The 24825-nt window shown below is 35.4% G+C and overlaps 1 protein-coding gene across 2 annotated transcripts; it reads left to right on the top strand.

Moving 5' to 3' along the window:
• The first annotated feature begins 16 nt into the window (after positions 1-16).
• KIF27 (kinesin family member 27) lies at positions 17-23380 on the top strand. Of its 2 annotated transcripts, none has more exons than XM_067315631.1 (17): positions 17-417; positions 2271-2471; positions 3840-4810; positions 7026-7166; positions 9565-9771; positions 10319-10494; positions 10901-11034; positions 11598-11753; positions 12838-13043; positions 13903-14100; positions 14455-14568; positions 15577-15753; positions 16392-16607; positions 17656-17862; positions 18707-18905; positions 19383-19547; positions 21222-23380. In XM_067315631.1, the coding sequence occupies exons 1-17, from the start codon at positions 108-110 to the stop codon at positions 21683-21685; spliced, it is 4242 nt and encodes a 1413-aa protein (XP_067171732.1). In that variant the 5' UTR covers positions 17-107; the 3' UTR covers positions 21686-23380. The 2 variants fall into 2 exon arrangements, with proteins under 2 accessions (XP_067171732.1, XP_067171730.1); XM_067315629.1 differs by having other exon boundaries at positions 7023-7166.
• Positions 23381-24825: the final 1445 nt, after the last annotated feature.

Here is a 24825-nt window from a genome sequence, read left to right as displayed (position 1 = left end):
TTTTTCTTAGTTACAGACAATTGAGAGGTGAAGACATGGTGAGGTGAAGACAGGAATCATAACAGATTTCTTAATGGTTCCCTGAATACTGAGTGGGGAACACAGAGATGGAGTCTGGCATGGAGGAGATCCCAGTTAAAGTTGCAGTACGGATCAGGCCTCTGCTTTCTAAGGAAGTTCTTCATAATCATCAAGTGTGTGTGAGATTAGTCCCAAATACACAACAGATTATTATCGGAAAAGATCGTGTCTTCACTTTTGATTTTGTATTTGGCAAAAATTCAACCCAAGAAGAAGTATATACAACTTGTATTAAGCCTCTTGTAGTGTCTTTGACTGATGGATATAATGCTACAGTATTTGCCTATGGACAGACAGGTTCTGGGAAGACTTACACCATTGGAGGAGGTCACATTGGTAGGTTGTAGAAAATTTGTTTTTGTGTCTTGTGATCAGTCTATTTGTTTAAATTAAATATTTAATACATAGATGATTCTGCAGTTTTGAAATAACTTTGCTCAGCAGTTATATTTTGAATAATTTGCAGTGTCTAGATCACATTAGCTGCTGGCTTTTTCTTTGTGTATATTTTACTTTTTTTTCTTTTTCCTTTGTCTTTAATTTCCTGCTTAGTTTTCCCCATTATTGGCTTTCAGTGGATAATTCTGTTGGGCCTACTCGGAATAATCTTTGTACCAGCTCTCTGTATTCTAGTAACTTCCATAAGGTGCATCAGTAAGATATCTAAGCATTGTGCTACTAATAAAAGAATTTTTAAGGGTTAATGGAAAAAAGTATGGTTAAAAAATGTGCTTCCAAAGTTTATGTGATAGTTGAGCAATTCTAAACACAGATTTTCCATAATTTAGGCTATACCAAAGATATCTGAGAAAAATACAATTTATGAAGTACTCTTTCACATCTTCCATTTTAGCATGCAGCTTCTTGAGAGCTTGGCAAAGAGACTAACTTCATATTTATTCTTATTTTTTAAAAGAGGATATGTGAAACTCTTCTATTTAATTAACTTGGTATTTCCAAGCTATTAATTCTCAAATACCTTAGACTGGGCTACTCTTTTCTGTAATACTTTGCAGAAAACCTCTGTAGCTTCTGCATGTATGCATTTTTTTGCTTTCTGCCTTTCTACAAAGTCCCATATCACAAACTTTGGGTCCTCCTCCCTGCGATCTGCAGAACTGTAACAATTTCTTCTGTTTAATTGGAAGAATAAGAAAGAGCAACAGAAGGACAAAGGCTGGTCCCTCTTGTCCTCCTCAGAACAGTCTGTGTCATCATCTCCATCTCCTCCCCAGACCAATCCCCCATTGGGAGTAATGTCAGCTGGTAATCTACGTGTTATTCTGCAGTATGGACAGTCCTTTGGATTATCTGTGACTGTAATATTTAATTTCAGGTCAATTCTTAAAATTATCTATTTGAGTATTAATTTCCTTTCTTTGATGTAACGTTTGCATTTTAAAGCACTATTTATAATAATCATAGAAGATACCGAATTATTACATGGTAGTTTTATTTATGATTTAAGTCTTCCAAGTGGATATAAATAGATTATTGTAAATCTCTTGGTAGGTATTAAAATCTTCCTTATATTTAATTCTGCCTGTTGTTCTATCTTTATGCTGTCTTTCCTCTAGCAATGGTTATTTAATATTCTGGTAAGTATCATTGTTAGCTAAATTCTTTAGGTAGTGCATGCCACAATATATGGCTGTTCAAAACTCAGCAGCTTTAGCTTTTTCATATATATTTATTTAAATTCAGTCAGATGTGAGCAGCTCTTTGTTTCCCTGGTAAAAAAAAGAAAGATACTTGGTGTTCTCCCATTCACAGGCAGTCAGTTTCCATATTCTAATTACATTAATTACTAATGGTCTTTACTGTACTTTAGTGAAACTTGTAAGTTTTCTTTCTAAACCTTTGTGATATTGTTACATTACATAATGAATTGGAATGAAGAATGTCATCTGAGCAGTATTGGATTAAAGCAAGCTCCATATTTTTCCTAATTTTTTGAAATCTAACATAAAGTTATTCAGAACTTAACTTTGAATCTTATTAATGCATGCAAACAAATATTCTGATCTTTAGAAGTGCAAATATTTACATAAATCACTGGAAACACTGAACACTTCAGATTCCTTAGTGTATGGAGTAATAAAGCTCACAGCCTGCTCTCTGTCTTCAGCCTTTGTAATTTCTGCAGCAGCATGACTGCAGCTTCTGTGACATCTTTGTTTATATTTCAGTGTCAGCTGCAGAGGATGAAAAAGGCATAATCCCACGGGCTATTCAGGAGTTATTTCAGCATATCTCTGAAAACCATAACATTGATTTCAGTGTGAAAGTATCATATATAGAGGTTTACAAGGAAGAACTTCGAGATTTATTGGAGTTGGAGACCTCTGTGAAAGATTTACATATCCGAGAAGACGAAAAGGGAAATACAGGTAGGATATCAGCTCTGCAATTTGTACATTTGGTTTCATTTGTGTTCTCAAATGCAGATTATTCTTGCCTTCTTTTGAAAAGAACTTACTGATTACTAATATTGGGAAAAAAGTTCTATTTTCAGAAAATAGTAAGTTTAGTTTAGGTGATTTGAATCAGTTGTTTTTAAATACCTGTGACCAATACCAATGTTCCAGTAGAAATGGCTACAGATAAGGTAGAAATACAGTTACAGTTTCTGCAAATTCTTTCTAAAAACACAATGACATAAATGTGATTTTTCACTTGAATAAGTATTTCAAGATTGAATCTTTGCTTCTCACTTAAAAATTATAACAGTTAAGTCATTTATAGTGTAAATATCTGCCCCTCATTTCCGTATGAACTGCATGGGAGAAAGGAGAACATCTCATTGAGGGTAGCATCTGATATTTTTTGGATGCTTTGAAATTAACACTTACCCCACAGACCTCCTGTCCACTACAGGAAAATGCCAGAAGAATCCACTGCAGAGATGTTTTATTCTGAAACTGTGTGATCTGTTTTTCTGTATTTATTCTTTATTTTCTAATTGTTCTGTTTGTTTAAATAATAATATTCTGTTGCTTTAACCTGGCACAGCTTTCTTGTCTGTAGTTGGAAGAAGGCACTGTATGTACATTTACTTAGTGCAAAACTTAGCCTGCAGGTAATATCACTGCTTCATAATGATCCAGCAATATGTTTTAAACTCTTTTGCTCTTTTTCAGTATGGTTTCAGTCAGCTTCAGTAGCTCATGTACCTGCTAAGGCAAGATTTTTCCATTCTTTGTTAAAATTATGGACAAAAAATATGCTGATAGGAATATTTATTGCCACTGACACATTAGTAGATTATTCAAATAGAGGTGACTGTCTGGAAGGCCCTATTACCTGAGCAATACAAAATGGGAATTCTGTCCTTGCCAGGGCTTAGGAATCACTCCTACTATAAACTTTACTTCCTTTTTTTTTTTTTCTTTTTTTTTTCTTTTAACTGGAAAAATACCCTTTAAGCTGAGATTGCTCATACTTTTTCTAGATAGCACTAAATTGCAAATTGCGTGTGGCTAAAAGCTGTTTATTATGCTTAAATTATTATTTGTTTCAAAAGCTGTAGCATGGTACACCCACATATTTAATATCTGCAGATTTCAAATGTGCTGTACCTCATGCTTTTCACGTATTGATGTCTTATTTTCCTTTAGGTATGTGCTGTGAGCTCATAATAATGCAAGCTTTTATCTTTATCTAGTTCATGGTTGTGGATCGACTATTCATAATTGCTGTAAACTTTTGCTAAGAGTTTAGAATTACTATTCTTCATTTCTTTGGTTTGGTGTTTGAAGTGATTGTTGGTGCCAAGGAATACCAAGTTGAATGTGCAGATGAAGTGATTAGTCTGTTGGAAGGTGGCAATGCAGCTCGTCACACAGGTACAACACAAATGAATGAGCACTCCAGTCGATCTCATGCCATTTTTACCATCAGCATTTGTCAGAAACAATCTGCAGAGTCTCAAAAAAATACTGATGCTGCACAAGATTCATCTTGGAAATCAGTCCGGATGATTGCTTCAAAGTTCCATTTTGTGGATTTGGCAGGATCAGAGAGGGTAACAAAGACTGGAAATACTGGTGAACGGTTCAAAGAATCCATTCAGATCAACAGTGGTTTGTTAGCCTTGGGAAATGTCATCAGTGCACTTGGAGATCCAAAGAGGAAGAGTGTACATATTCCATACAGGGACGCTAAAATCACTCGTATTCTGAAAGACTCCCTAGGAGGAAATGCCAAGACTGTCATGATAACATGTATAAATCCATCCTCATCAGATTTTGATGAATCTTTGAATTCTCTCAAATATTCCAACAGAGCCAAAAATATTAGAAATAAGCCAGTTGTAAACTACAACCCTGATCAAGACCGGATTGATGAAATGGAACTTGAAATCAGATTGCTTCGAGAAGCTTTGCAGAATCAGCAAGTTAATAATCATGCTAATCAGGGTTCACAAGACTTGAATCAAGAAAGGACTCGAATAAGTTTGCTTGAAGAGCGGCTCACCCAGCTTCAGGTCGAGTGCTTCCATTATAAAAACTGCCTAGATGAAGTCTTCCTATTCCTGGTTGATTTGAAGGATGATGTTAGCTTAAAAAGAAGTCAGCAGGACAGGTTGCAGAGCTGGATCACCATGGTACAGGAAGTAAGGAGGGAAGCACTCACCGTGCAGCAGATTGATACTGGGACTGGAACCAACCAAGAAGAGCCCCATCACATCACAATTCTTCAGCTAAAGAGGGAACTAAAAAAATGCCAGGTATTTAATTATAAGCTGATCATTTAAATAAATAACATTACGTGAATTTATGTCTGCTAAAACTTAAATTCAGTTTTGTACAATATTGTGCAGTTCTGTTTGCCTGCTTCTAGGGACAGTTTTACTTGAATGGGTGAGAGATAGGTAAATAGATGTTATACTTTGGCTAGTAATTTTTAAGATGATTCTGTGAGGTTGAGCTGTTTTTTCTGTTTTTTTTTTTTGTTGTTTTAGGCTATGGTAGTTTCAGTTGTCCTTTAAACTCAGAAATTGTTTTAAATACTGCTGACAAATTAGTCTGTCAGCAGCATTATAGGTATAATTACAATGCAGATATTCTGCTGCTATCATTGCACTTACAGATGATTGATGGGTTAAGTTCATAGTACTATGAAGTTGCAAGTATCTTATCTAATGTTATTAAATCAGATTTTCCTAACCTGTATTTCTTCAGCAGCGTTCCTGCAGTGTTTATGCCAAGAACACCTTCCTTTCCATTATCAGGCCTTTAGCTTACTGATTTTCTAAACTGTTTACAGATTTCTGTTTCTTATCGCTTTTCTAACACTTGCTTCCGAGTTATATATCAACTTTCTGCTTTTTGGTGTCATCATACTTCTTTACAGTTTTCCAGCTGAGGTGAGAATTTCAAAACAAGATATGGGATTCTCAGCATGCAGCTATCCCATGAGGATCCTCTCATGCTGGTAACTCTGAAGTAGCTTTCTCAGACAGCACATAATAGTGCCAGATGATGATCTATGAGGAGAAGAGCTCTCAGCCTTCTTGAGCATGATAATGTCTCCTCACAGAACTGAAACATGATCAAATACATAGTTCTTTATAGGGACATCCCCATATACAATTAGGAAGTGTACATCTTGAATGTACTGTGTTAAAATGTTGAATATGAATAACAAAACATCCCAAATAATGCAGATATTAAAATGTACAATGAACAGAGCCTCAAATAAAAATTAATTTTGTAACCTGAAATTCTAATTTGAAACTAGAACTTGAATGAAATTCTGATGAAAAGATGATCTTTATGAACAGATTTGATAAACTAATATGAGTCTGCCTTGTTACAGAAGGAGGCTGTGCTCCAACAAATTAGAATTTTGTAAACTGCGACATTCTTATTTTAATTTTTGTTTTGTTAGAGTTCCTGGATTTCCTACAGAAGAAGGGTAGATTAATGTAAATGATGCCTTGGGACAGGGTGTCTTTTTCTCTAGTAAAAGTTAACTAAAATATTTTGATATGACAAATGCTATAGCTGAATTCACTGTCTTCATTTAAAGATCAATTTTGTCTACTTTAGCATGTATTGTTTTGGTGTAGCTCCATGTGTTGCATACCAAAATACTATTTCCCAGCAGCCAACTGTATAAGGTCAAAAAGAAACAGATGGACAATATGCTTCTTTTGTATCACTGCATTCTACCCCACTCTGTCATCATGCTAACATCTGCGCAAGTTTCTTTACTACTAGCCTATATTTTCTCTTCTTTTTTTCTGTAGTTCGCTCAGCTCTGAATGATAATATGATACCAGTGTGGGGCAGAATACATGTCTGCTAAGTTTGATAGAAACAGTGCATTGCATTGGTACATAGACTTTGGAAAGGTTCTGTTCTCTAAAGAAACATCAGGTTCTTGAATGCGTTCTTAAAAGCTGTTAAGATTTATCTCATCTTGGAAGAAAGATGCAGGTAAGCTAGTTGTACATAGGTATCCAGCTTTAGAACACTATGAGGTGATGCTTCCATACTTCGCATTTGGCTTCTACGGTCTTCTTATGGTCTCTTCAAGCAGTTATCTGAGTTGCAGAATGTGGAATGCCATCTTTATTTCTTCATTTTGAGAAGTGTACTACTCTTGATGTTGAGACCTTATGGTTACATCTCACAGCACACTATAAAGCAAATAACTGTATTTACATACCCACTTCATCCTGGAGCATTCATTATGGGTACATTTTTTTCCATGGGAGAAAAACTTGTCAGAAGGAAATCAATAGATAAAACACAGAAGTGAAGAAATAATTAGTAGAAATACCGCACAACCACTTGGAGAACTTGCCATATCTAATTCAGAACTTTATAGTTCTGATCACATTTTTTAATCCCAAATGAATGACTTTTTCATTTTCCAATTGTAAGAATAACACTGTCCCCTCTTTCCAGCTGAACTGTCCTTTTATTATCTAGCAGGCTCTAGTTATGGATGAAGAAGTATTTAGCCAGAAGGATCTCAAGCTGAAGGTATTGCAGAATCAAATAAAGACATTAATACAGGAAAATGAAGAACAAGTGGAATCTTTAAAGGAAGCTCAAGAAACAAACAGATTACAGGTATTTTTACTCTGGTACATATCACTGGAAAGATGGTTCAAATCAGATGTATGTGCGAATGCATTCATTATTTCAAGACAGGTCCTTCATGCTTTTTTTTGGTTGTTGTTTAGACATCAGTATCCAACAATCTTATGGGCGTTTTGTTTGAATCAGAACTGTATCACTTAATGAGTTGGGTTCATCTAGTGGATGAAGCAAAAGACAATGATTCCTGATGTTTGTATAACAGCCTAGCTGTGCCACAGCCTTCTTGTATGGTATTAGGTAAATCATTCAACCCCTCTGTGCTTCCTAAAAACATAACACACATCCCCATTGTATACTTTTTTTCTAGGTTGTTTCAGGACTATTAATTAATTGAGATTTGAAAAGCCTCTGAAGGATTCTAAAGATTCTATAGAATGCTTTAATTGAGAGACTCTATAGAAATATGTTTTGTTATAGCTTTAGTATATATGAGAATAAAATTTTGTTGCCTTTTGACTTTATAAGGCAGAATTTCGTCCTAAGTTTTTGAGCATTTACTATTATAGGAAGCTGAGTGACATAGTGGAAATGGCTTGCCTTTTGCCTCTGTAGATCACTTGCTTGCTCATGAAATGGTGATGGGCAGTAAGTATGTAGTATTCCAAGATACACAAGATCCTAAGTGGAGCAGCTGATATTCCCCTGCTGTTGCATTTCACATGGATGATGGATAGAATATTGTCTCATTCTTTTAAAGAAAACAGCATAAACATGGTTAGCTAGTACTCCTCCTTATTCTACTTTTTCTCCTTTTTCCTCCTCTTTACTGATGTCTTGGGGAAAGTCATTGTTGAATGAAAGGTAAGTATACTGCTCATTGCATTTTTCTTCCCTCTGTCATTTTCTTTCTTTTCTGTCATTTCTGGCTAGTTTTGTTTTGTTTTGTTTTTTTCCTGTACAACATAGTGTCAGGTTATTACACTAGGATAATGCTCCTGATTTATATTTTGGAATGTACAAGGTCAAGGTAATGAACAGAAGCAGTCACACAGTGAGTAAAAGACTTGCTAAAAGTCACAATCAGTTCAGTATCAGAGACAGGAGAAGAGCTTGAAACTTCTCAGACACCAGTTTTGTACTTAATCCACTAAACTGCCCCTTTTATTTAAAAACTTGTATGAAAATAAGTAGGGTAATTAAAAGTAAATGCTTGTGTCAAATAGTTTGAAGTGACATCCACAGAAATACATAATTTACTGATACATGATAGGATCAGAATCATAAAAGTAGCATCTACTAAGTATTAAATGTTTATATGTATATGTATTTATAGAACTGCTGTTGTACTATGGAGTTGTCTGTGCAAGCATATTGGGGATGAAGAGTCTTAAAAAGAGCTGAAGACTAGCTGCAGATGGATCCCTGCAGTTGACTTGTACTGCTTCCAAAATCATAAAAATATGGTGTTACATATATGTTCTATTCCCTGTGACATAAGGATATTGTATTCCATACATATGTATTGTATTCCAACAAAATGTCAGTTTTCGAGGAATTGTCTATGTGCTCAGGAAGAATTTGCAGTCTCAGAAAACAAGATGTAAAGGATGAATGAAAAATATATGAATCAAAGTAGGAGAATGCAAAATATCTTTCATAAAATCTTTCATTCAGTTGACTGTCACAGCTGTTTTTCATATTTTCTGTTGGTAGGTCAAATTTTAGAGGTACTCTGAAAAGAAGTGAAAGTAATGGAGGGGATTGAAAATTAATATAATCTTGATGTTATAGATCAGTTTACAGAAGATATGTAATTCTGAACAATATACAGAGACTGCTGTAGGAAGGGCAGATAGATAAATTCTCCAAACTAGTATTGCTAGCAAAGTTGAGGCTGGATAGAAGAAGTACCTAATACAAGGGTCCTGGAATCATGCAGATAGTTGCATATGTTTGGTTACTAACACAAAGGATATTTAAAGTGAGATTGCTCAAAGAGGAAGCCTGTATACATGTTTAGTTATTTAGACTCAGACTGTGTGTTCCACAATGTTTTGTGCTGAATTCCCATGTTATTCCCCCATAAACACATACAAATAAAGCAAGTATGGGCTGATGGGTATGTCATCTGCTTCTCACTAGATGCCTAAATAAGCTAAAGTAACTTACCTAGAATAGGCCTTTCTAGGAAAAAAAAAAAGTCTTCAAAATATTTATGAGAGTTTGGGGGGGTATATTAATTAAAATGATATGTCATAGAATTTTCATTTTGTTGCAGAATTTGCATGTTTGTGCGCTGCAGAAGAATTTAGGGTCAGTGAGTGATATACAAGATTCATGATCTTGGTAATGAATTTAGGAAAGATGAATTTGATGGAGAGCTGATGATCAGCAACAGTTTTGGTTTGTGTTTTCTTTTTCCCTTGAGAATGAGAAAATGGTGGAACAGCAAATGCTTATTGATCATCTAAAAGAAAAACTAGAGAAGTTTACAGTTATGAAAACTTCAGACTTCCCAAGTGCTTGTGGAGATGAGCCAGCTGTTGCAGCATTTGCAAGGAGGCCATACAGTGTCCCACTCACAAAGAGTCTACTGTGCTCCTTTCATCCACCTTCAGGGACAGAGACCCGAAAGGTACGGGCTGCCCAAATGTTACATTTTTCTCCTTTACTTTGTAATGATTATAGTTAGAGAATTAGAGTTGACATGAAAAATTATGGTGGTTTTGTCAGCTGTCGTTTAGTTTCCCATTGAAGACACTAAAAAATTACTTTCTAATTTGTTGCAACAGATGCTATGCTGTGATAGTCCAAAATGTTCTGCATAATTTATCACTTACAGTGATAAAGCTGTTGTCTTTTCTGTGGTGTTTTTTTTTTTGTTAGCCTTTTGAGGGTTCAGATATGAAACGTTACCAAAAATGAATGATTATCCTGTACTGAGGTATTGAATACATTTTGGTAATGAGTTGCTAACAGTGCCTTTTTTGGTATTTGGAAAAAGTTCGCTAAGCTCTCTCAAAAACTTCTATTACAAAGGTATTCAGAAGTTTTATAGAAAACCTTTGCTTGCAAACTCAGGTGGTAACACTTTTGAACTGAAATAGTTTTGAGAAATCAGTGAAGAATTGCTAGATTGTTACAAGTGATTTTTCCCATCGTTTTGGGGTGCTTTTTGGCAGGCGTATACCAGCCCCCCTGCCTACTCCCTGGCCCGAGTGATGGCAGGATTCCGTGCTCGCAGCCAGATGATGCTGAGCTACATAGAAGATCAGGATGAAGTGCTTCATTGTCATCTATCTGATCATAGCGATGAAGAGGAAGGAGATCCAGAGAGTAAAAAGAAAACGTCATTTAAGTAATATTTTTTGTTCTTTAATGTTTTTTTTGTTTTGTTTTTTTATACGCATATGCATATCAAATGTAATATTACTGCCTAATCTTGCTATATTAGGAGGACATTTAAGAAGTTACTTAAGCTAAACTTATGGGACCAACTTGGCATAATGCAAGACAAGTGTAATAAACTGTGTCAGTGACCTGTGTGTCAGGACATAGCTTTGGATTTATTAAATATCACATGATTCTTGTTTTGGGGCCAGAATCTACCAACAAGATCTAGGAGAAAAAAGGAAGGTAAAAATGCCCGTGTGAGTTCTCTCACTCCGAGATTCTTCTGTTAACTTCATGCAACAGTACATAATCTTAAAAGAAAACAATCCCTGTATGTTTTGGATTGTAGCATGTTTTTCATTCTTCCTTAGGCGTTCTATAAACTGCAAATGGACAGGAAAACGGGCTTCTCTCTGCTTTCCCCTTGACCTAAATGATACGAAGTGTCAAGTAGACAAGTCTAGTTTTCACAACAAATCTGCTCTACTGACTGACACAATCACAGGTAAAATGGAAGTTATGAGAGGAAAGTATATTATAATATCAGAATATGCAAGAATGTGATTATCACATTTAATTATTTTTCTCATCCAAATATGGGCATTTAAAACAACAATAATTGTTTTTTTGTAGCTCAGCTTAGATTTGAGATTTTTTTTCCTGAAACTGCATCAGTGACCTTAATATTTAAATAACATTATTAGCTAGCAAGCGCTTCACACATCAGAGGTGTTTAGATATAAATCCTTAGCACTCCTTCAAGGAAAGAAAATAAATAGTATTATTTTATCAGAAATACACTGAAATTATTTAAATAATATTTTTTCCTCCTACTCAGGGTTTTGAAATGCTAATGAATGCCATCCTTTTTTTTCCCCCTGTTTAGAACTACTATCTCTTACAGATGGCAGGAAAAAACTCTTTGCACTTCTCTCTCCTTTTGATTCCCCCCCCACCACCACCACCCCAGGCTAGAAGCCTACAGATGCAGTGTTCCAGAGCACTGTCCTTTGGATACAGAGTGTATTCCAGATCTTCCATCTCACTATTGCCATATTTTCTTTCAAGGTGAAGAGATGAACAGCCTCCGGAAGAGTCATGTTTTTAACATGCGGAAGTTAAAGAATTCAGAATTGAGACTCACTGAGGCCAAGCGAAAAATGAGAGAACTTGCACTTAATATCAAAATGAAGGAGGAACTTATTAAGGAATTAGTAAAAACAGGTAACTGGCTACTGCAAGGCACATTAAAATGAAGAAGTTCAGAAATAAATAAGGCCAAACAAGACAGAGTACTTTTGAAATTCTGCATGTCTTAGTTTTTATGTAATTACCTTGTGCTAGAAGACTTCTAGTAACATACAGATTCACATTTTTTATGAAATATTTGCTGAGATGGCATTGAAGGCTGTAAACTTGGATTAGGGACTACTGTGCAATGATGTGCAGGTGTGTTTGTTAAGTATTTTGTATGCTTTGCTCATTATTGCTTTTTTCCACCAGTCTTGTAGTTTTTCATGTGTGCTTAGTGCTACAGGTCTTTCCATCGTCATATATCTATCACATGGTGTCTGGGATAGGAGAAAAGATACAACGCTGTGCTGGGAATGTCCACATTTCCAGCACTGCAGTAGAGAAGCAGGAGTCAGGAGCTAATGAGGGCAAAGGCCGATGTCCCTGTTAGCTTACATCCTTTACACACCTGTTGTAGTGTTTTCATGTCTGCCAGAAGCTAGCTTATGATGGTGGTAAGAACCTCTCTGCACAACTCCTGCAATTACACTCTTCTCTTATGCACACATTCCCTTGGGACTGTCTCTCGGCATTGAGAAAGATTCTATGCCCCCATAAATCTAACTGAGAAAGAACGCCCAAAATAGATCAGAAGGTGGAAATCCGATCCAAAGTCGTTCGCTGATTATTCACCTGAAAGTTGAGTAATAAGTAAATAGCATATCCTTCTGGAAAAAGGAAGCATTTATGAAATATAGAGGAGCCATTTTGACAAAGATTGCAATGGGTAGAAGAATTTCACTTTATTTATGTTATATATGGTGCTCTAGGTGATATCAGATGACACACAAAGAATTCAGTTTTAGACTTCTTCCTTTATTTCAGAGTTAGACTTGCAGATTGAACTTTTCAGGAAAGGAACTGTATGTTCCTTTACAGTTGGAAAATGTCTTAGAAATTGTTGGTTCCAAAAGAATGAAATAAGTAATAATTCAACTCCCTAATTAAGTATTACATTTCAATGGATTATCCCGCTGCACCTATTTTTAAACTATTTGGATATGATGTCTTTAAGGTAAGGATGCTCAGTCTGTAAGCAGGCAATATTCTTTGAAAATAACTAAACTGGAGCAAGAATCTGAGCAGGCCAAAATGGAACTCGCTGAAACACAAAAGCAGCTTCAGGAGTTGGAAAGTAAGGAGCTGAGAGACATTGCTGAGAAAGCCAAGTTACAGAAAGAGTTTCGGAAGAAGATGGATGCAGCTAAGTTGAAAGTGCAGGTATTTTTGACCTGACCATTAGGATTTGCAAATCCCTGTCCTACTAGCATCTTTGAAACCTTAACGTTCTCCCTATAAAGCCCTCACTAGTTTTACACAGTTGAAGATGGTTGGATGGTTGGTATGTCATGAGAAACTTAATATCGCTATACTCACAGTGCTTTTTTAATGTATATGTGGTTAGATACATACAGTATTTTCTTGGTAGCTAATAACCGAGAAAGAGAGGGTGACATGAGATGCTCATAAATCATTGTATGTAGAAGAACCTACACAAGGAGACTATTTCAAGGTTGTTTTTTTTTTTCATTACCTGTCATAAATAAAATTGCCATTTTAGGAAATTACTATATAAATTCCAGCTCTAAACAAATTCCCATTTTGTTTGTTATTATACGTTTGTAAGACCAGGCCCAATGCAGTCATTTTGTGTGGTGCTGACGTCATGCTTTAAGCTCTACTACACCTAAGTTTAATTTCTGGTGTGGGGCCAGCTTAGGTGCTCCGTGCCTCACTTGTAGAAGAGTAGGCTTGGGTAAGCACTGTATGAGAAGAGTTAAGTGGCTTATCAGCTTCAGCTGAGTACCAGCAGTGGCAGGGACATCCTGGCTCCATTATGTCTATGTGACATTTTCCAGAGCTATGAATTCTGGAAGACTTTACTAGTTTGGATGTAATGTCAGGCTCAAACTGTATCTGCACCTTTTCACAGTGCTTGAGATTAATTCTGCCTATACTGACTTCACCAGATGGTTCAGAAGCCATAGAAATAATTAGTGATTTTTTGGGGGCAAAAGTTAGTAAGCCTTGCTGACGCTAAGAATTCAGTGAAATGAAGAATTTTGCCATGAACTTTCAGACCTTACAGAAGAAGAAGCAGGACACTAAGACCCTGGTTTCATTATCTAACCAAAGTGAGAGACGAGCGACAGAACTTGAGCAGAATGTGGCTCAGATGAAGCATCAGCAGACTCAGCTACAGAAAAGACTGCATGAAGAGACTGAAAAAAAGAAGCTCCTAGAGGCAGAGATTCAGCAGGACCAACAACAAATTAAAGTAAGATTCTTTTTGTTTCTTTATGACAGAGAATGAGATCAGCCAATTTTCCTTCTGTTTTCCCAAAGACATTGAAATATACTGCTAGACTTTCCATAGTTTTAAGCAATGCCTTTCTTAAAAAGTATACTAAAGAAATTGTGTATAAATATTTTCACATACATCTTCTCAGTTTACCTTTCTCTTCAGGCTTTTTTATTTTATTACTTGATGCCTAGCCCTGAATTGCAGTTTTATTGATAAATTTAAGGTCAGTATTTCAGAATATACACCTGTGTGGACTCTGACATTAAATAGGTTGGGAAAAAAAAAATAGCAGACTGACTAAGCCATTTTTTTTTTTTTTTTATATAGGACCTTCAGCTAAAGATGGAGCAACAACAGAAGATTCTTAAACTTAAAGATGAAGAGATTGCTGCATTTAAAAAGAAGAAAAATAGCTCAGCAGGAACTTCACAGAAGCTACAGGTAGCTAATCTATTCCAAATCTGTGTGGGCCTTGAAAAGGAAAAAGAGGAAAAAAAAATCTTCCTCTCTCCTTAGTTATCTCTGTAAGGTGTTTGGAAGAAGATATCCCATGGTAGTTTTGTTTTCTTTTTGCTGTAACAAAAACTGGGAATGTGGTCAAGAAGCTCCTGTGCTCTTTCTGAATGAAGAGAAGGAGGAGGCAATAGTGTGTTTGATTGTCTTCATATGAATTGTCAAAGATGCCGATTCAGAGACTGGAGAATTCCATGGGTTTGGTTGTCTCATAGGTTTGAGGGTGATCCTGACAAGCTCTGTTATAAATGTTTCAAGGTTTGCTTTTTGGTGTTTTTATTTTCTCCTCACTGATATAAATGACAGGTGTTGTATGGATTTGATCGTTCCTAACAAGATTAGAGTAGTAGGCATCCTCTGTGACGGTGTTAACCTATGTATTCCAAATCTGGATATTGGAATATGGGAGCTCCATGAGTTATCCAAAATCTTTAAGGGTGAAAATAAATTGAAAAAGACAAAGGCTTTTTTTTTTTTTTTTAACTTCACCAGCAATATACCCACTGATAAACCATGGAGTGAGAAGAAATTTCCAGTGGACTGTGTTAACAGGATCAGAGCTCTCATTTTATTTCTTTCAGCATCACACTTTCTTGGCAGTTACTGTTTTTTCTCAAATAACTGATTTTGGGCAACTACAAGGCAGTGAGGTTGGTCTAGCAGAATTCTTGTGGTACCTTCCAAACCTAGTTGCTATGATTATATAGAGGACTTTTATTTATATAACTATTCTTAGGAAAAGAAGACTTTTCAAGTCTGTCCAATTTCTTTGTTATTCTGAATTGACCTGTTGCAAAATTAATGTTAACATTAGAAATGTTTGGGTTTTATGTGGTTATAGAAATCCATTACTCTAACAGAGGAAAAACCATAATTAAAATATTCTGAACCCAAAAGTGCTAGTTAATGTTCTCTGGATCTCTGTTTAAATTTTAGAAATTAGAAGACCAGAAGAAATGGCTGGATGAAGAAATGGAAAGAATTCTTCAACAGCACCAACAGTTAACAGAACTAGAGGAGGATTTAAAGAAAAGAGAAGCCATTGTAACCAAGAAAGAAGCATTATTACAAGAGAAAAGCCACCTTGAAATCAAGAAACTAAGATATAGCCAGGTGATCTAAGAAACACTGTGAAACTGACCACAATTGTAGTGCTAACTGAAAGACTAGGGCAGCAGGGAACCACATAGCAGAACAGACTGAAGCCATCTGACAGTGTCTCTAGCACTGCCACTGAGTTACAGAGTGGCTTGAGCAAATCAACATTTACATGTGAATAATATAGAATAATCATATTTATTCACCTTTCCTCCCCAAAATTCTGAATACAAAACCAAACAAAAATTTGAATTCTAGTGTTTTCTTATTGCAGAATATTGGATAATATGGTACCAAAAAATGACTCGGTCCTTTTGCAAACTAGAGAACACAGGGGAAACATTTTGCATTATTTATATTTAGTAGCAAACGTTAATAGAAATTAAAATATCATTGTCACTTGTAATGACTAACTCATTATTTAACTTTTTGTGTGTAGAAAACTGATGTTGAGTGCCTTCCTTTTTTCTTTCAAGTACATAGTAATTTTTTGGTAGCTACCTACTCAGTATAATTGGAGTCTCTCTGTGCAAGAAGCAGACAGGTCTTTTACTGCAGGATGTGCAATTTGAACTATGTACAGTCTAACATACATGCTTCTTCTGGAAGGAGTGTTATATCTGGGGAGGTTTTTTGTTTGTTTGTTTTTTTAGGCTTTAAACAAAGATAGTGTGAAATTATCCACTCGCTTAAGTATGCTGGATCAGGAACTGAGGGATAAAGGTATGCAGCTTCAAGACAGCACTACTGAAGACAAGAAAGACATTTTGGAAAAAATTCAGGTTCTACAGAAGGAAAGAGATCAGCTGCTCAGAAGAAGAAACAGTGTGGATGAGAAATTGAAAGATGGTAAAGTGTTATCAGCTGAAGTAAGTAAGCACCTTTGAGACAAATATAACTTTTAGGTAGTGTTGTGTAATAAAGCATTCTAATCATGACCTAAAATGTCTCCAAATATTAGATAAGCTAGAACAAAGAAACTGAGGTTGGGTGTTTTTTCTTTTTTTACAGCAATGTTAGAATACTGCAATGATAGCACTACTTATGCGCTAGCTAACAAAATTTATATTCAAAGGGACTTAGTTTAGCTAGTGCCTTGACAAACTCCACTGCCTCTAAGGACCATATAATTAGAAATAAGGAAACTCTAGATTTTGATCAGTTTATCCCGAGCAGATATTTTTGTGTCAGGACAGAATGTACATTGCTGTGTTCTAATAGTGATGCCCCTTGATTTTTTTCATAGGATTTAGTGACAAAGCAGTCCTTACCTGAAGGCCTTCACATTTTTACAGTGAAAATAACCCATATTGCTTGGATGGTCCACATTTTAGTTGATTAGTATAATTAAGTTAAAGATGTAGTAAGTTCATATAGAATGCACAGATTCTTTCTAGGTCTTGAAGTAGTATAGGGATGTGGCTGAGCTGATCAAATAGTCTGCAGGTGCCAAAAGGACTCCTTGCTTCACTCCTCAGAGCCCTCTACAGTGCCCCAGGCCATGCATTTCTGCCATTTTCCTGCACAAGTTATGGTCACTAAGCTCTTTACTGACCTTATTAGTCTATTAATCCCGCAGAAACCTAGCACACCAAAAAAAGTTATAGCACAAGTTGGACTGTGGGGAGGGGAGGATGAGGGAAGGTTAAAAAGGAAAGTGTAACTTCTACTTTTGTGGTGATGAATCATTTGATTGACCTCTGTAAAATGGAACTCTACCATGGCAAAAAAAAAAAAAAAAAATCACTCTAGATCTGTACTCTTCCTCTTACTTTTCCCATTCCAATGTCTATACTATTACCAGTTGCCTTGCTCTTCAGAGTAGTTTCACTCTGGAGAATGAAGTTAATGAATGTATTATATGTAAGAATATTGATTTTGCACATTTTTTAAAGTTCTTCCTGTGCATCTCTGTAGGAAGAGCATGTCCTTTTCCAGCTGGAAGAAGGAATTGAAGCCTTGGAGGCTGCCATTGATTACAAGAATGAAAGTATTCAGAGTCGCCAGCACTTGCTTAGGTCCTCTTCTCAGATTCTCTCACAGAGGGAGGATAATGTAATAGGAAAACTAGTTTCCCTGTCTGCTGCTGAGCTCAGAGCTATCCTCTTGAAATATTTCAACAAGGTTTGTTTTAACTTATGAATAATATTTTATCCTATTGTTTGTTGTTATTCTAGATAATGGAAGGAAATGGTACCAAGAAGCAAAGATCAATTTAACAGGCTTTTGGTGAAAGGCTGCTCAGGTTATATTCATCTGACATTGATTCAGATATTTGGAATCTTTACATTAACCTAAGAAAGATACTTATATGTTAAATTTGTATATCTTGTTTTGAGGTCAACAGCTTATAGGGTGCAGCTAATTTAGAGATTTCCATGCTCTTTTTCAGTGTTCTATATTGCTAATTTTTGGAGCAGTAACATATTTAAATACTGCTGTCAAATTGAAATTCTTCCCAAATGTAGGCTTCATAAAGTTCAGGCTAGTATTCCTTTTCTTACCCCTCCCCCCTTCCCCTCCCCACCCCAAATACAAAATTTTTTTTGCAAATACTGCCTGCAGTGTTTACAGCCTCATACTGAAGAATTGTGCTGACATCTGTAAACATAAAAATGAAAAAGGGCATAGTGTGTTTTTGTGACCTTGGGTGAACCTGGAGGATCTTGTGAACAAGCTCTCTGTGCTATGCAAGTTGTAAGTTTTCCAGAATCAGGGAGGCGCTATTGTATCAATTAAATTCTGGGCATGGTATTAAAAACAAAAAACCACTAGTCCATGTGATTAAAATACACCTTTAATAAGAGCTCGTTTCTGAAGTGTGAACTCACAGTAGGCAAGTCTGTTTCCAGTCAGTGCTTAAGGCTTATAGAGACCATTCCTTTTGTGTGCTTTAATCTATAAGCAGATCTGTAAAGTCTTTATTAAAATGGCTTGATAAATCAAAAGAAGTGTATTTCTTTCTTAGATTGTTGGCCTACGGGAGTCTGAACGTAAATTACAACTGCAGACTGAAGAACAGGAAATGAAGGTCATAGACCAGGAAAAAGCAATACGTGAATTAAAATCTGCACTTGAACACATCAAGCTACAATGTGACAGACAGCTGACCCTACAACACAAAGAACATGAACAAAAAATACAGTTAATACTGCATCATTTCAAAGGTGTTTGCTTCTGTGGGGGCTTGTACAGCAAATATTATCTTTAGTCACTCCTGAGAAATAGCGTATTTTGACTAAAAAAAAACATTTAATAATAATACACACAGTATAGAGATATACTTTGTTACTAATTCTGGTGTTGTATAGGATGCTGGGGATCAGATGCAAGGTGTCTGTATAAAAAGAAAATTGAATGTTTTTAAAAACAGTATCAGAAATACCATATTTTCATATTCAATTTGCTGTTAGTTGAAAAGTTGAAAGATAAAAGCCCTGTTGATCTTGATCTTATAAATATTCTTACTAAAATGGACAAGCAGGGTAGACATGGCTTTTTTGATCCTATGTCATAGTAGTTAAAATGTACATACTGCAAGCAAACTGTCAGCAGGATACAGACTGTCTGGTTTGGCAGCTTGATTTTTGGCATATAAAAATGCAATGTGTATTTCATTCTAAAACTAATTTTACTTGTCATAGAACAAGACAGTGAAGGTATTGCAGAAACCTTAAAAGGGTATGAAGTAAAAGTCCAGCAACTGGAAAAAGACTTATTTTTCTATAAGAAAACCAGCAGAGAACTGAAGAAGAAATTAAAGGAGCTCATTGGAGATTCGTCCCATCAATTAGTGGCACCCACTAAATGTAAGTATATTATCTTAAAATATTTATGCAATTGTCAGTAGACCATTTGAGGTATGGTTATACACAGAATATATCAGATAGTTATAAAAATTGTACTTTTTACTGCACTGTGTGTTCTCTGGGAAGAGTTAATTACATCTTCCCCCAGTTTCAAATGAAAGACAGCATTTGTTTGTAGCCTCAGCAACCTGTAATACAACAATGCTTTAAATTCTTGTTTTGTTTTCTTTGGATTCTAACATAATTTCAGCAGTTACAGTCTCAAACTGTTAAGAGAAAGAAATTTTACTATCTGAAAGGCTCTGAATGACATTGTAACTAACAGCATTGTAGTATGCCACTGTTGATGTTGGGCTATTCACACTCTTTTAGATGTATGGTAGTGGTTAAAAAACAAAATTAACTGAAAGTTGCTCTCAGCACTTGATTTCATAGAAGTTTCCAATTGGAAATTGTCAGTGAAGAGTTCCACGTTTTTAGTGACTAAAAGTTTATTCCTTACTAAGGCTAAAAGAGAGGATTTAGACAGCTGTAGTAAAAACATAAACTTTCTAATGTGATTCTGTGCTTTGAAAGACCAGCAATTGCTATTATAAGTTCTTATTTGCTTCCTGTCCTACTAGCACAATTCAGGCCTATAATAAATCTGTTCTGGTGGGGGGAGGGGAAAGAAAGGTTCAATTTTTGTCACTGTTTTGGTTCTCACACCTTCAATGCCACCACCACCACCTCGTGCCCAATGAAGCCTTCCTGGCTCTGTGTTTCTTTTTGAGGCTCAGCATGACTGGTTCTTCCTCCCACTGGATACTTCTGTTTCTTTCCACTCTGGACAATACCATGCCTTTGTACATGTAGGTGCTGATCATGCACCTGCCCCTCCCAGAGTGAATTAAGGCTCAGCCCTTGTCCTTTAGGCAGGATAATGAACCAAAAAGTTCATTACTATAAAGTACACTGTCCTGTGGTGAACATGAATATTCTAGAGATTGGCTCCTAAATGAGCATGGGAAAGATTACTCTGTGTCTAGTAAACAAAGAAGCATGTAGTTCAGGACATGTTTCCCTGTGGGGAAATACCCATTTTTGGCAAAATGTGGCAAAGAGTAGAACGGAAAAGATCCCTGTGCATTTCCAACTTTCTCAAATGCATATTTTGGTAGCAGTTACGTGCTCTATATTTTTGTATCACTACTTTCAGTTATATTCCTTTAGAATGCATTTTGAGTCATGCTTTCATACAACAGAATAAAATATTTTTGATAATTGGTTCCTGAGCTTTAATAAAAGCCCTACATGTACACATTTGCAGAACTGTGTGTTTTGCTTGCATAATTACATGACCACTTTTGAAAATATGAACAATTAAGCTGATTATGTTTTGGGTCTCTTGGTGTAAGATTGCTTACCAGGATACACCACAAGTTAGAAGGATGAAGCTTGTGTTACAAGCAACTAGCTAGAGGAAAGAAGCAGCTAATCACCCTGACATTTTTGTAGATGGCACACTTTTTAACAAGAAGAATAAAATGTGAGATGATGATTATTTTTGACCACTTTCATACTACAACTTATTAAAGTTGTAAAACTATGCTTATTACCTAACTTTTCTTGGAGGCAGGTAATCATGAGAGTTGTAACTCTTAGCTATTTATCTCTTGGTAAATTTTATTTTAGATCATGGTGTTGGTAACAAGGCACTCGGTCAAGATGAAGCAGAAGTTGCTTCTGAAGAATTCAAGTGGACATCTAACCCTGAAACCAATAGTCAACCAGGGAAGATAAAAGAAACAGACAGAACAAATGCTTTAAGAGCACGGCTGAATTCATGCAGCCTTGGAGAAGATGTTTCAGAAGTTGTATGTAACAAAATGTTTTTGTCAAGCGGTAACGATGACAAAACAGGAACAGATGAAGCACAGCCTTCAAAATCTCATCCTCAACCACTTTCCCTCAACCAGAGGAGAGAGACCATAACACAGTTTCAAGGAGTAACTCCAGTAAAACTGTCTCGCCGAGAGCTACGTCATATCCCTCCTTCTGAATTATCTTTGAGGCGCTCAGGTCTTGGAGTTGGTGTCAGTTTTATTGCTCCAGACTCCATTGAAATGGACAAAAAGTCTAGTGTCACTAAGATATAGTTACTCTTCATTGCATTTTTAATAGCACTTGCTACTCGAGCAATTGTATTAGATTTCTTTGTTCATGCCCCTGTTAACTAGCAGTCATGGATGAATGAGTAAGTGTTCTTCAGTTATTATACATACTATCAAGTCATCAGGTGTTTGCTGTGCTCACATGGTTTCTGTGAATCTGAGATGCATTTTAATTGGCACAGTATCTACAGGTGTATCATACAAATGCCTTTTAACCCTAAGGAAATTATTTGTATTGGTGGGGGAGTTTTTTTCAGCAACTTCAAAAAAATATATGTATTTTCCAAAAATTGCACTGTGTAATTTAGGTTTTCTAGAATTAAATTTTATTTCCCTTGGGTCAGAAATTATAACAAACTATTTAATTTATTTGCATATATAGCTAGAAAATGTAGCTGCCAGACTGTCACTTAGTATTAGTAATGACTGACTTCTGTATTCTTTGCTTTTTGTTTTTTTTTAATAATACATTTTATACAAGATATGCTTGAGATAAAAATTGGTATCTAAAACTAAACTTGTTCTGGAAAAGGAACATAAAGTACTTACTTTTTTTTTTAAACAGTATTTAATTACTCTTATTTGAGAGTCTTACTGTGTGAGCCAAAAGTCTTAAATTATTTAATAGTTTTTTAAAAAATAAACTTTTCTTGCAAAATAAGTGTTATGTCTTATTTGTTAAATTAGGACAATTACTTATTTCACTTTTTGTTTTTGTTTGCTGGAGTTTTTCTGAGGGTATGAATTGCACTTAGGCAACCCTAAAGCATGATGTTTATTTCTGTACTAATACAACAGGAAAATAGAGGACCAAATTCAGCATCTTTTAGGTAAGCCAGATGGAGCAATGTAGTATTCTTTTCTTTGTTCATGTCCTTTTATTTAGAATAAATACAAATTATTCTCTTGGGTTGCATATCTGTTTCAGAGCAAATACTACGCATACCTCTTGGTTTATTGTTACGTTGTTGTTGCTAATCAGTTCAGGATGAAAAGCAGTCTTTTTGTAAGAGGACAGTGATCACTGAGGAGGATAAGCTAATTAGTAGCTGTACAAACTTGAAGACAGAGTCCAGAATGTCCAAACTTAAAAAGAGTTCAACACATCTATCCATAATTGTCTCCTATGCAAAAAGTAGCCTGATTTTTTTCAAGAGATAACTGGCACATTTGAAAGTAAGGTTAGCTTTATTTTAGAGGTGGACTAAGCAGTCATGTTTGAAAATAATGTCTTGGGTTACTAGATGTACTTAGCAAAGGAAATTTTCATATTGTGAACTAAGACTGCTTTCTGATATTATCTAGGCAAGGCCTTGTGTATAGAGTGTGTGGCTGTAGATTTAAAAACTGTATTTTTCCATGCTGCAAGCACAGAACAAATTTGCGCGTATCAAGAGATCTTGTTACAACATGATCAGTGGGTCTGTTGTCTTGTGGCACATTTTAATATTTTGAGTAGACTGCAAAATATTTTATAATCAGACTGTTAAACCATTTTACTTGTCAAATGACTGTATCTTTCACAATTACACTTAATTATTTCTTGTTATTCAGCTGAAGTGTGAGATAAGGATTTAGAGTCTTTTTGTTTGAATATTTCTTTTTACTGTAATGTAAGTAACAACTGTGAATCCTACTAAAATTAAGTTTAATATTACTGTATTTATTATTCACTTAATGTTTGTAGTCAGAAAGCAATAAACAAGTAAATGTATTTTAATGTGTACTGCCATTATTTATTACATCTCAGTATTATGTGAAAAAATTGTTGAAGGCATTTCTTCTAAGATAATGCTGTGCATTTTCATATACCACATACTACTCTGTAAATAAATGTGTTCTTGCTTTGAAGTTTGCAGAAATTTAAGAACTTGCTCTTTACAGATGCAAAATTAAAACGTAGGCAAGAACAACTCTATCACTAGTAGGTATCAGTTGATGTTCTGGAGGTTTCTGTAGCTGTAGAACTGCGGGTAAGTCATTCAAACATCAGTAAAATAATATACTTACAATAAGAAATACTAGTGTGATCAAAAACATAGTCAATTTTTTCACTTTACATTCTGTATGCCATGCATATCAATTTCCAGACATAACTGAAATGATAACTGAAATGTCATCTAATGTTAAGATAGATAAATATATTAGGTATGTTTGTGATCTTTACAGAAGTGGAAGAAGTGTTGACTATGAATGGGACCTAACAATTTACATACATAAGCAGAACAATGAGAGAGGCCAGTGAGGCAGTGAAATAGGGATAATGAAAAAAGTGATTACTTTCTGATTTACATAAAATATAATTCTGATAGAGCCAATATCAATAAATTGTTTTTCCTTCTTTGAGACAATCTGTAGTTCCTCTTTTGCTAACTAAAAACAAGGTTTTAAGCTTTTATTATCAGTCTTTTATACTGTTTTGATGTTATTCATTCATTTGCATTTATGGCCTTCATTGACATTTAACTGATGTGCAATATGGGAGTAAAAACAACATGGAGTTAATTTACAGTGAGCTACCATGCGATTCTTTTAGTTATTAACAGCTGTTTTTCCTGTTATGCCAGTACTAAAACTAATTACAAAAAAAAGCCATACATATCCATTCTGTTGTTTAGCTAGTAATTGTGAATATAAACTTTATTTATGATCTGAATGCTCTATTACAGTAACTGAACACTGTGACAGCAGCTGGCTGCATTTCTGTAATGGCCTCTTACCTTTTCCATTATTGACACTTTACTTAGGACTACACATTTATTTTTGGATTCGCCCCATGCAAAGTAGTTTGCACAAGGCTCTGACATTAATTACATAGTCTCTGAGAAGCAAATCTGACTTTTAAGAAGTCAGTGGGTCTTTTTGCCCCTAAGACAAACTTTTGTTCTGAGTAACTTAAAGGGGAGATTTAAAGGGTACTGAAGCTTCATATATATTGCCTATGTTGGGTGGGGGGGATCTTCTACCTTGAGAAAGTAATTTTTAATCTGACTGATTTGGGGATTTCAGCTCAACAGTTTTACTGCATGGAAAATAGTATGTTGGTTCTGTTGTTCAGGATTAGTGTGCTGATCAATCATGCTATATTCTATTCTGGGTTTTTTAATGCATCTGAAAACTATTTA

The sequence above is a fragment of the Apteryx mantelli genome, chromosome Z (genome assembly GCF_036417845.1).
Source record: "Apteryx mantelli isolate bAptMan1 chromosome Z, bAptMan1.hap1, whole genome shotgun sequence".
NCBI lineage: Eukaryota > Metazoa > Chordata > Aves > Apterygiformes > Apterygidae > Apteryx > Apteryx mantelli.
The sequence above is the reverse complement of the archived record's forward strand: the minus strand, read 5'-3'. Positions and strand labels throughout refer to the sequence as shown.

What these genes read in the sequence shown, in the direction of transcription:
- KIF27 (XM_067315629.1), top strand. Translation starts at nt 108, where the DNA reads ATGGAGTCTGGCATGGAGGAGATCCCAGTTAAAGTTGCAGTACGGATC. An exon ending in AAGAAACAAACAGATTACAG is followed by an intron (nt 7,167 to 9,564) that starts GTATTTTTACTC and finishes TTTTCCCTTGAG; the next exon opens with AATGAGAAAATGGTGGAACA. An exon ending in AATACTGCATCATTTCAAAG is followed by an intron (nt 18,906 to 19,382) that starts GTGTTTGCTTCT and finishes TACTTGTCATAG; the next exon opens with AACAAGACAGTGAAGGTATT.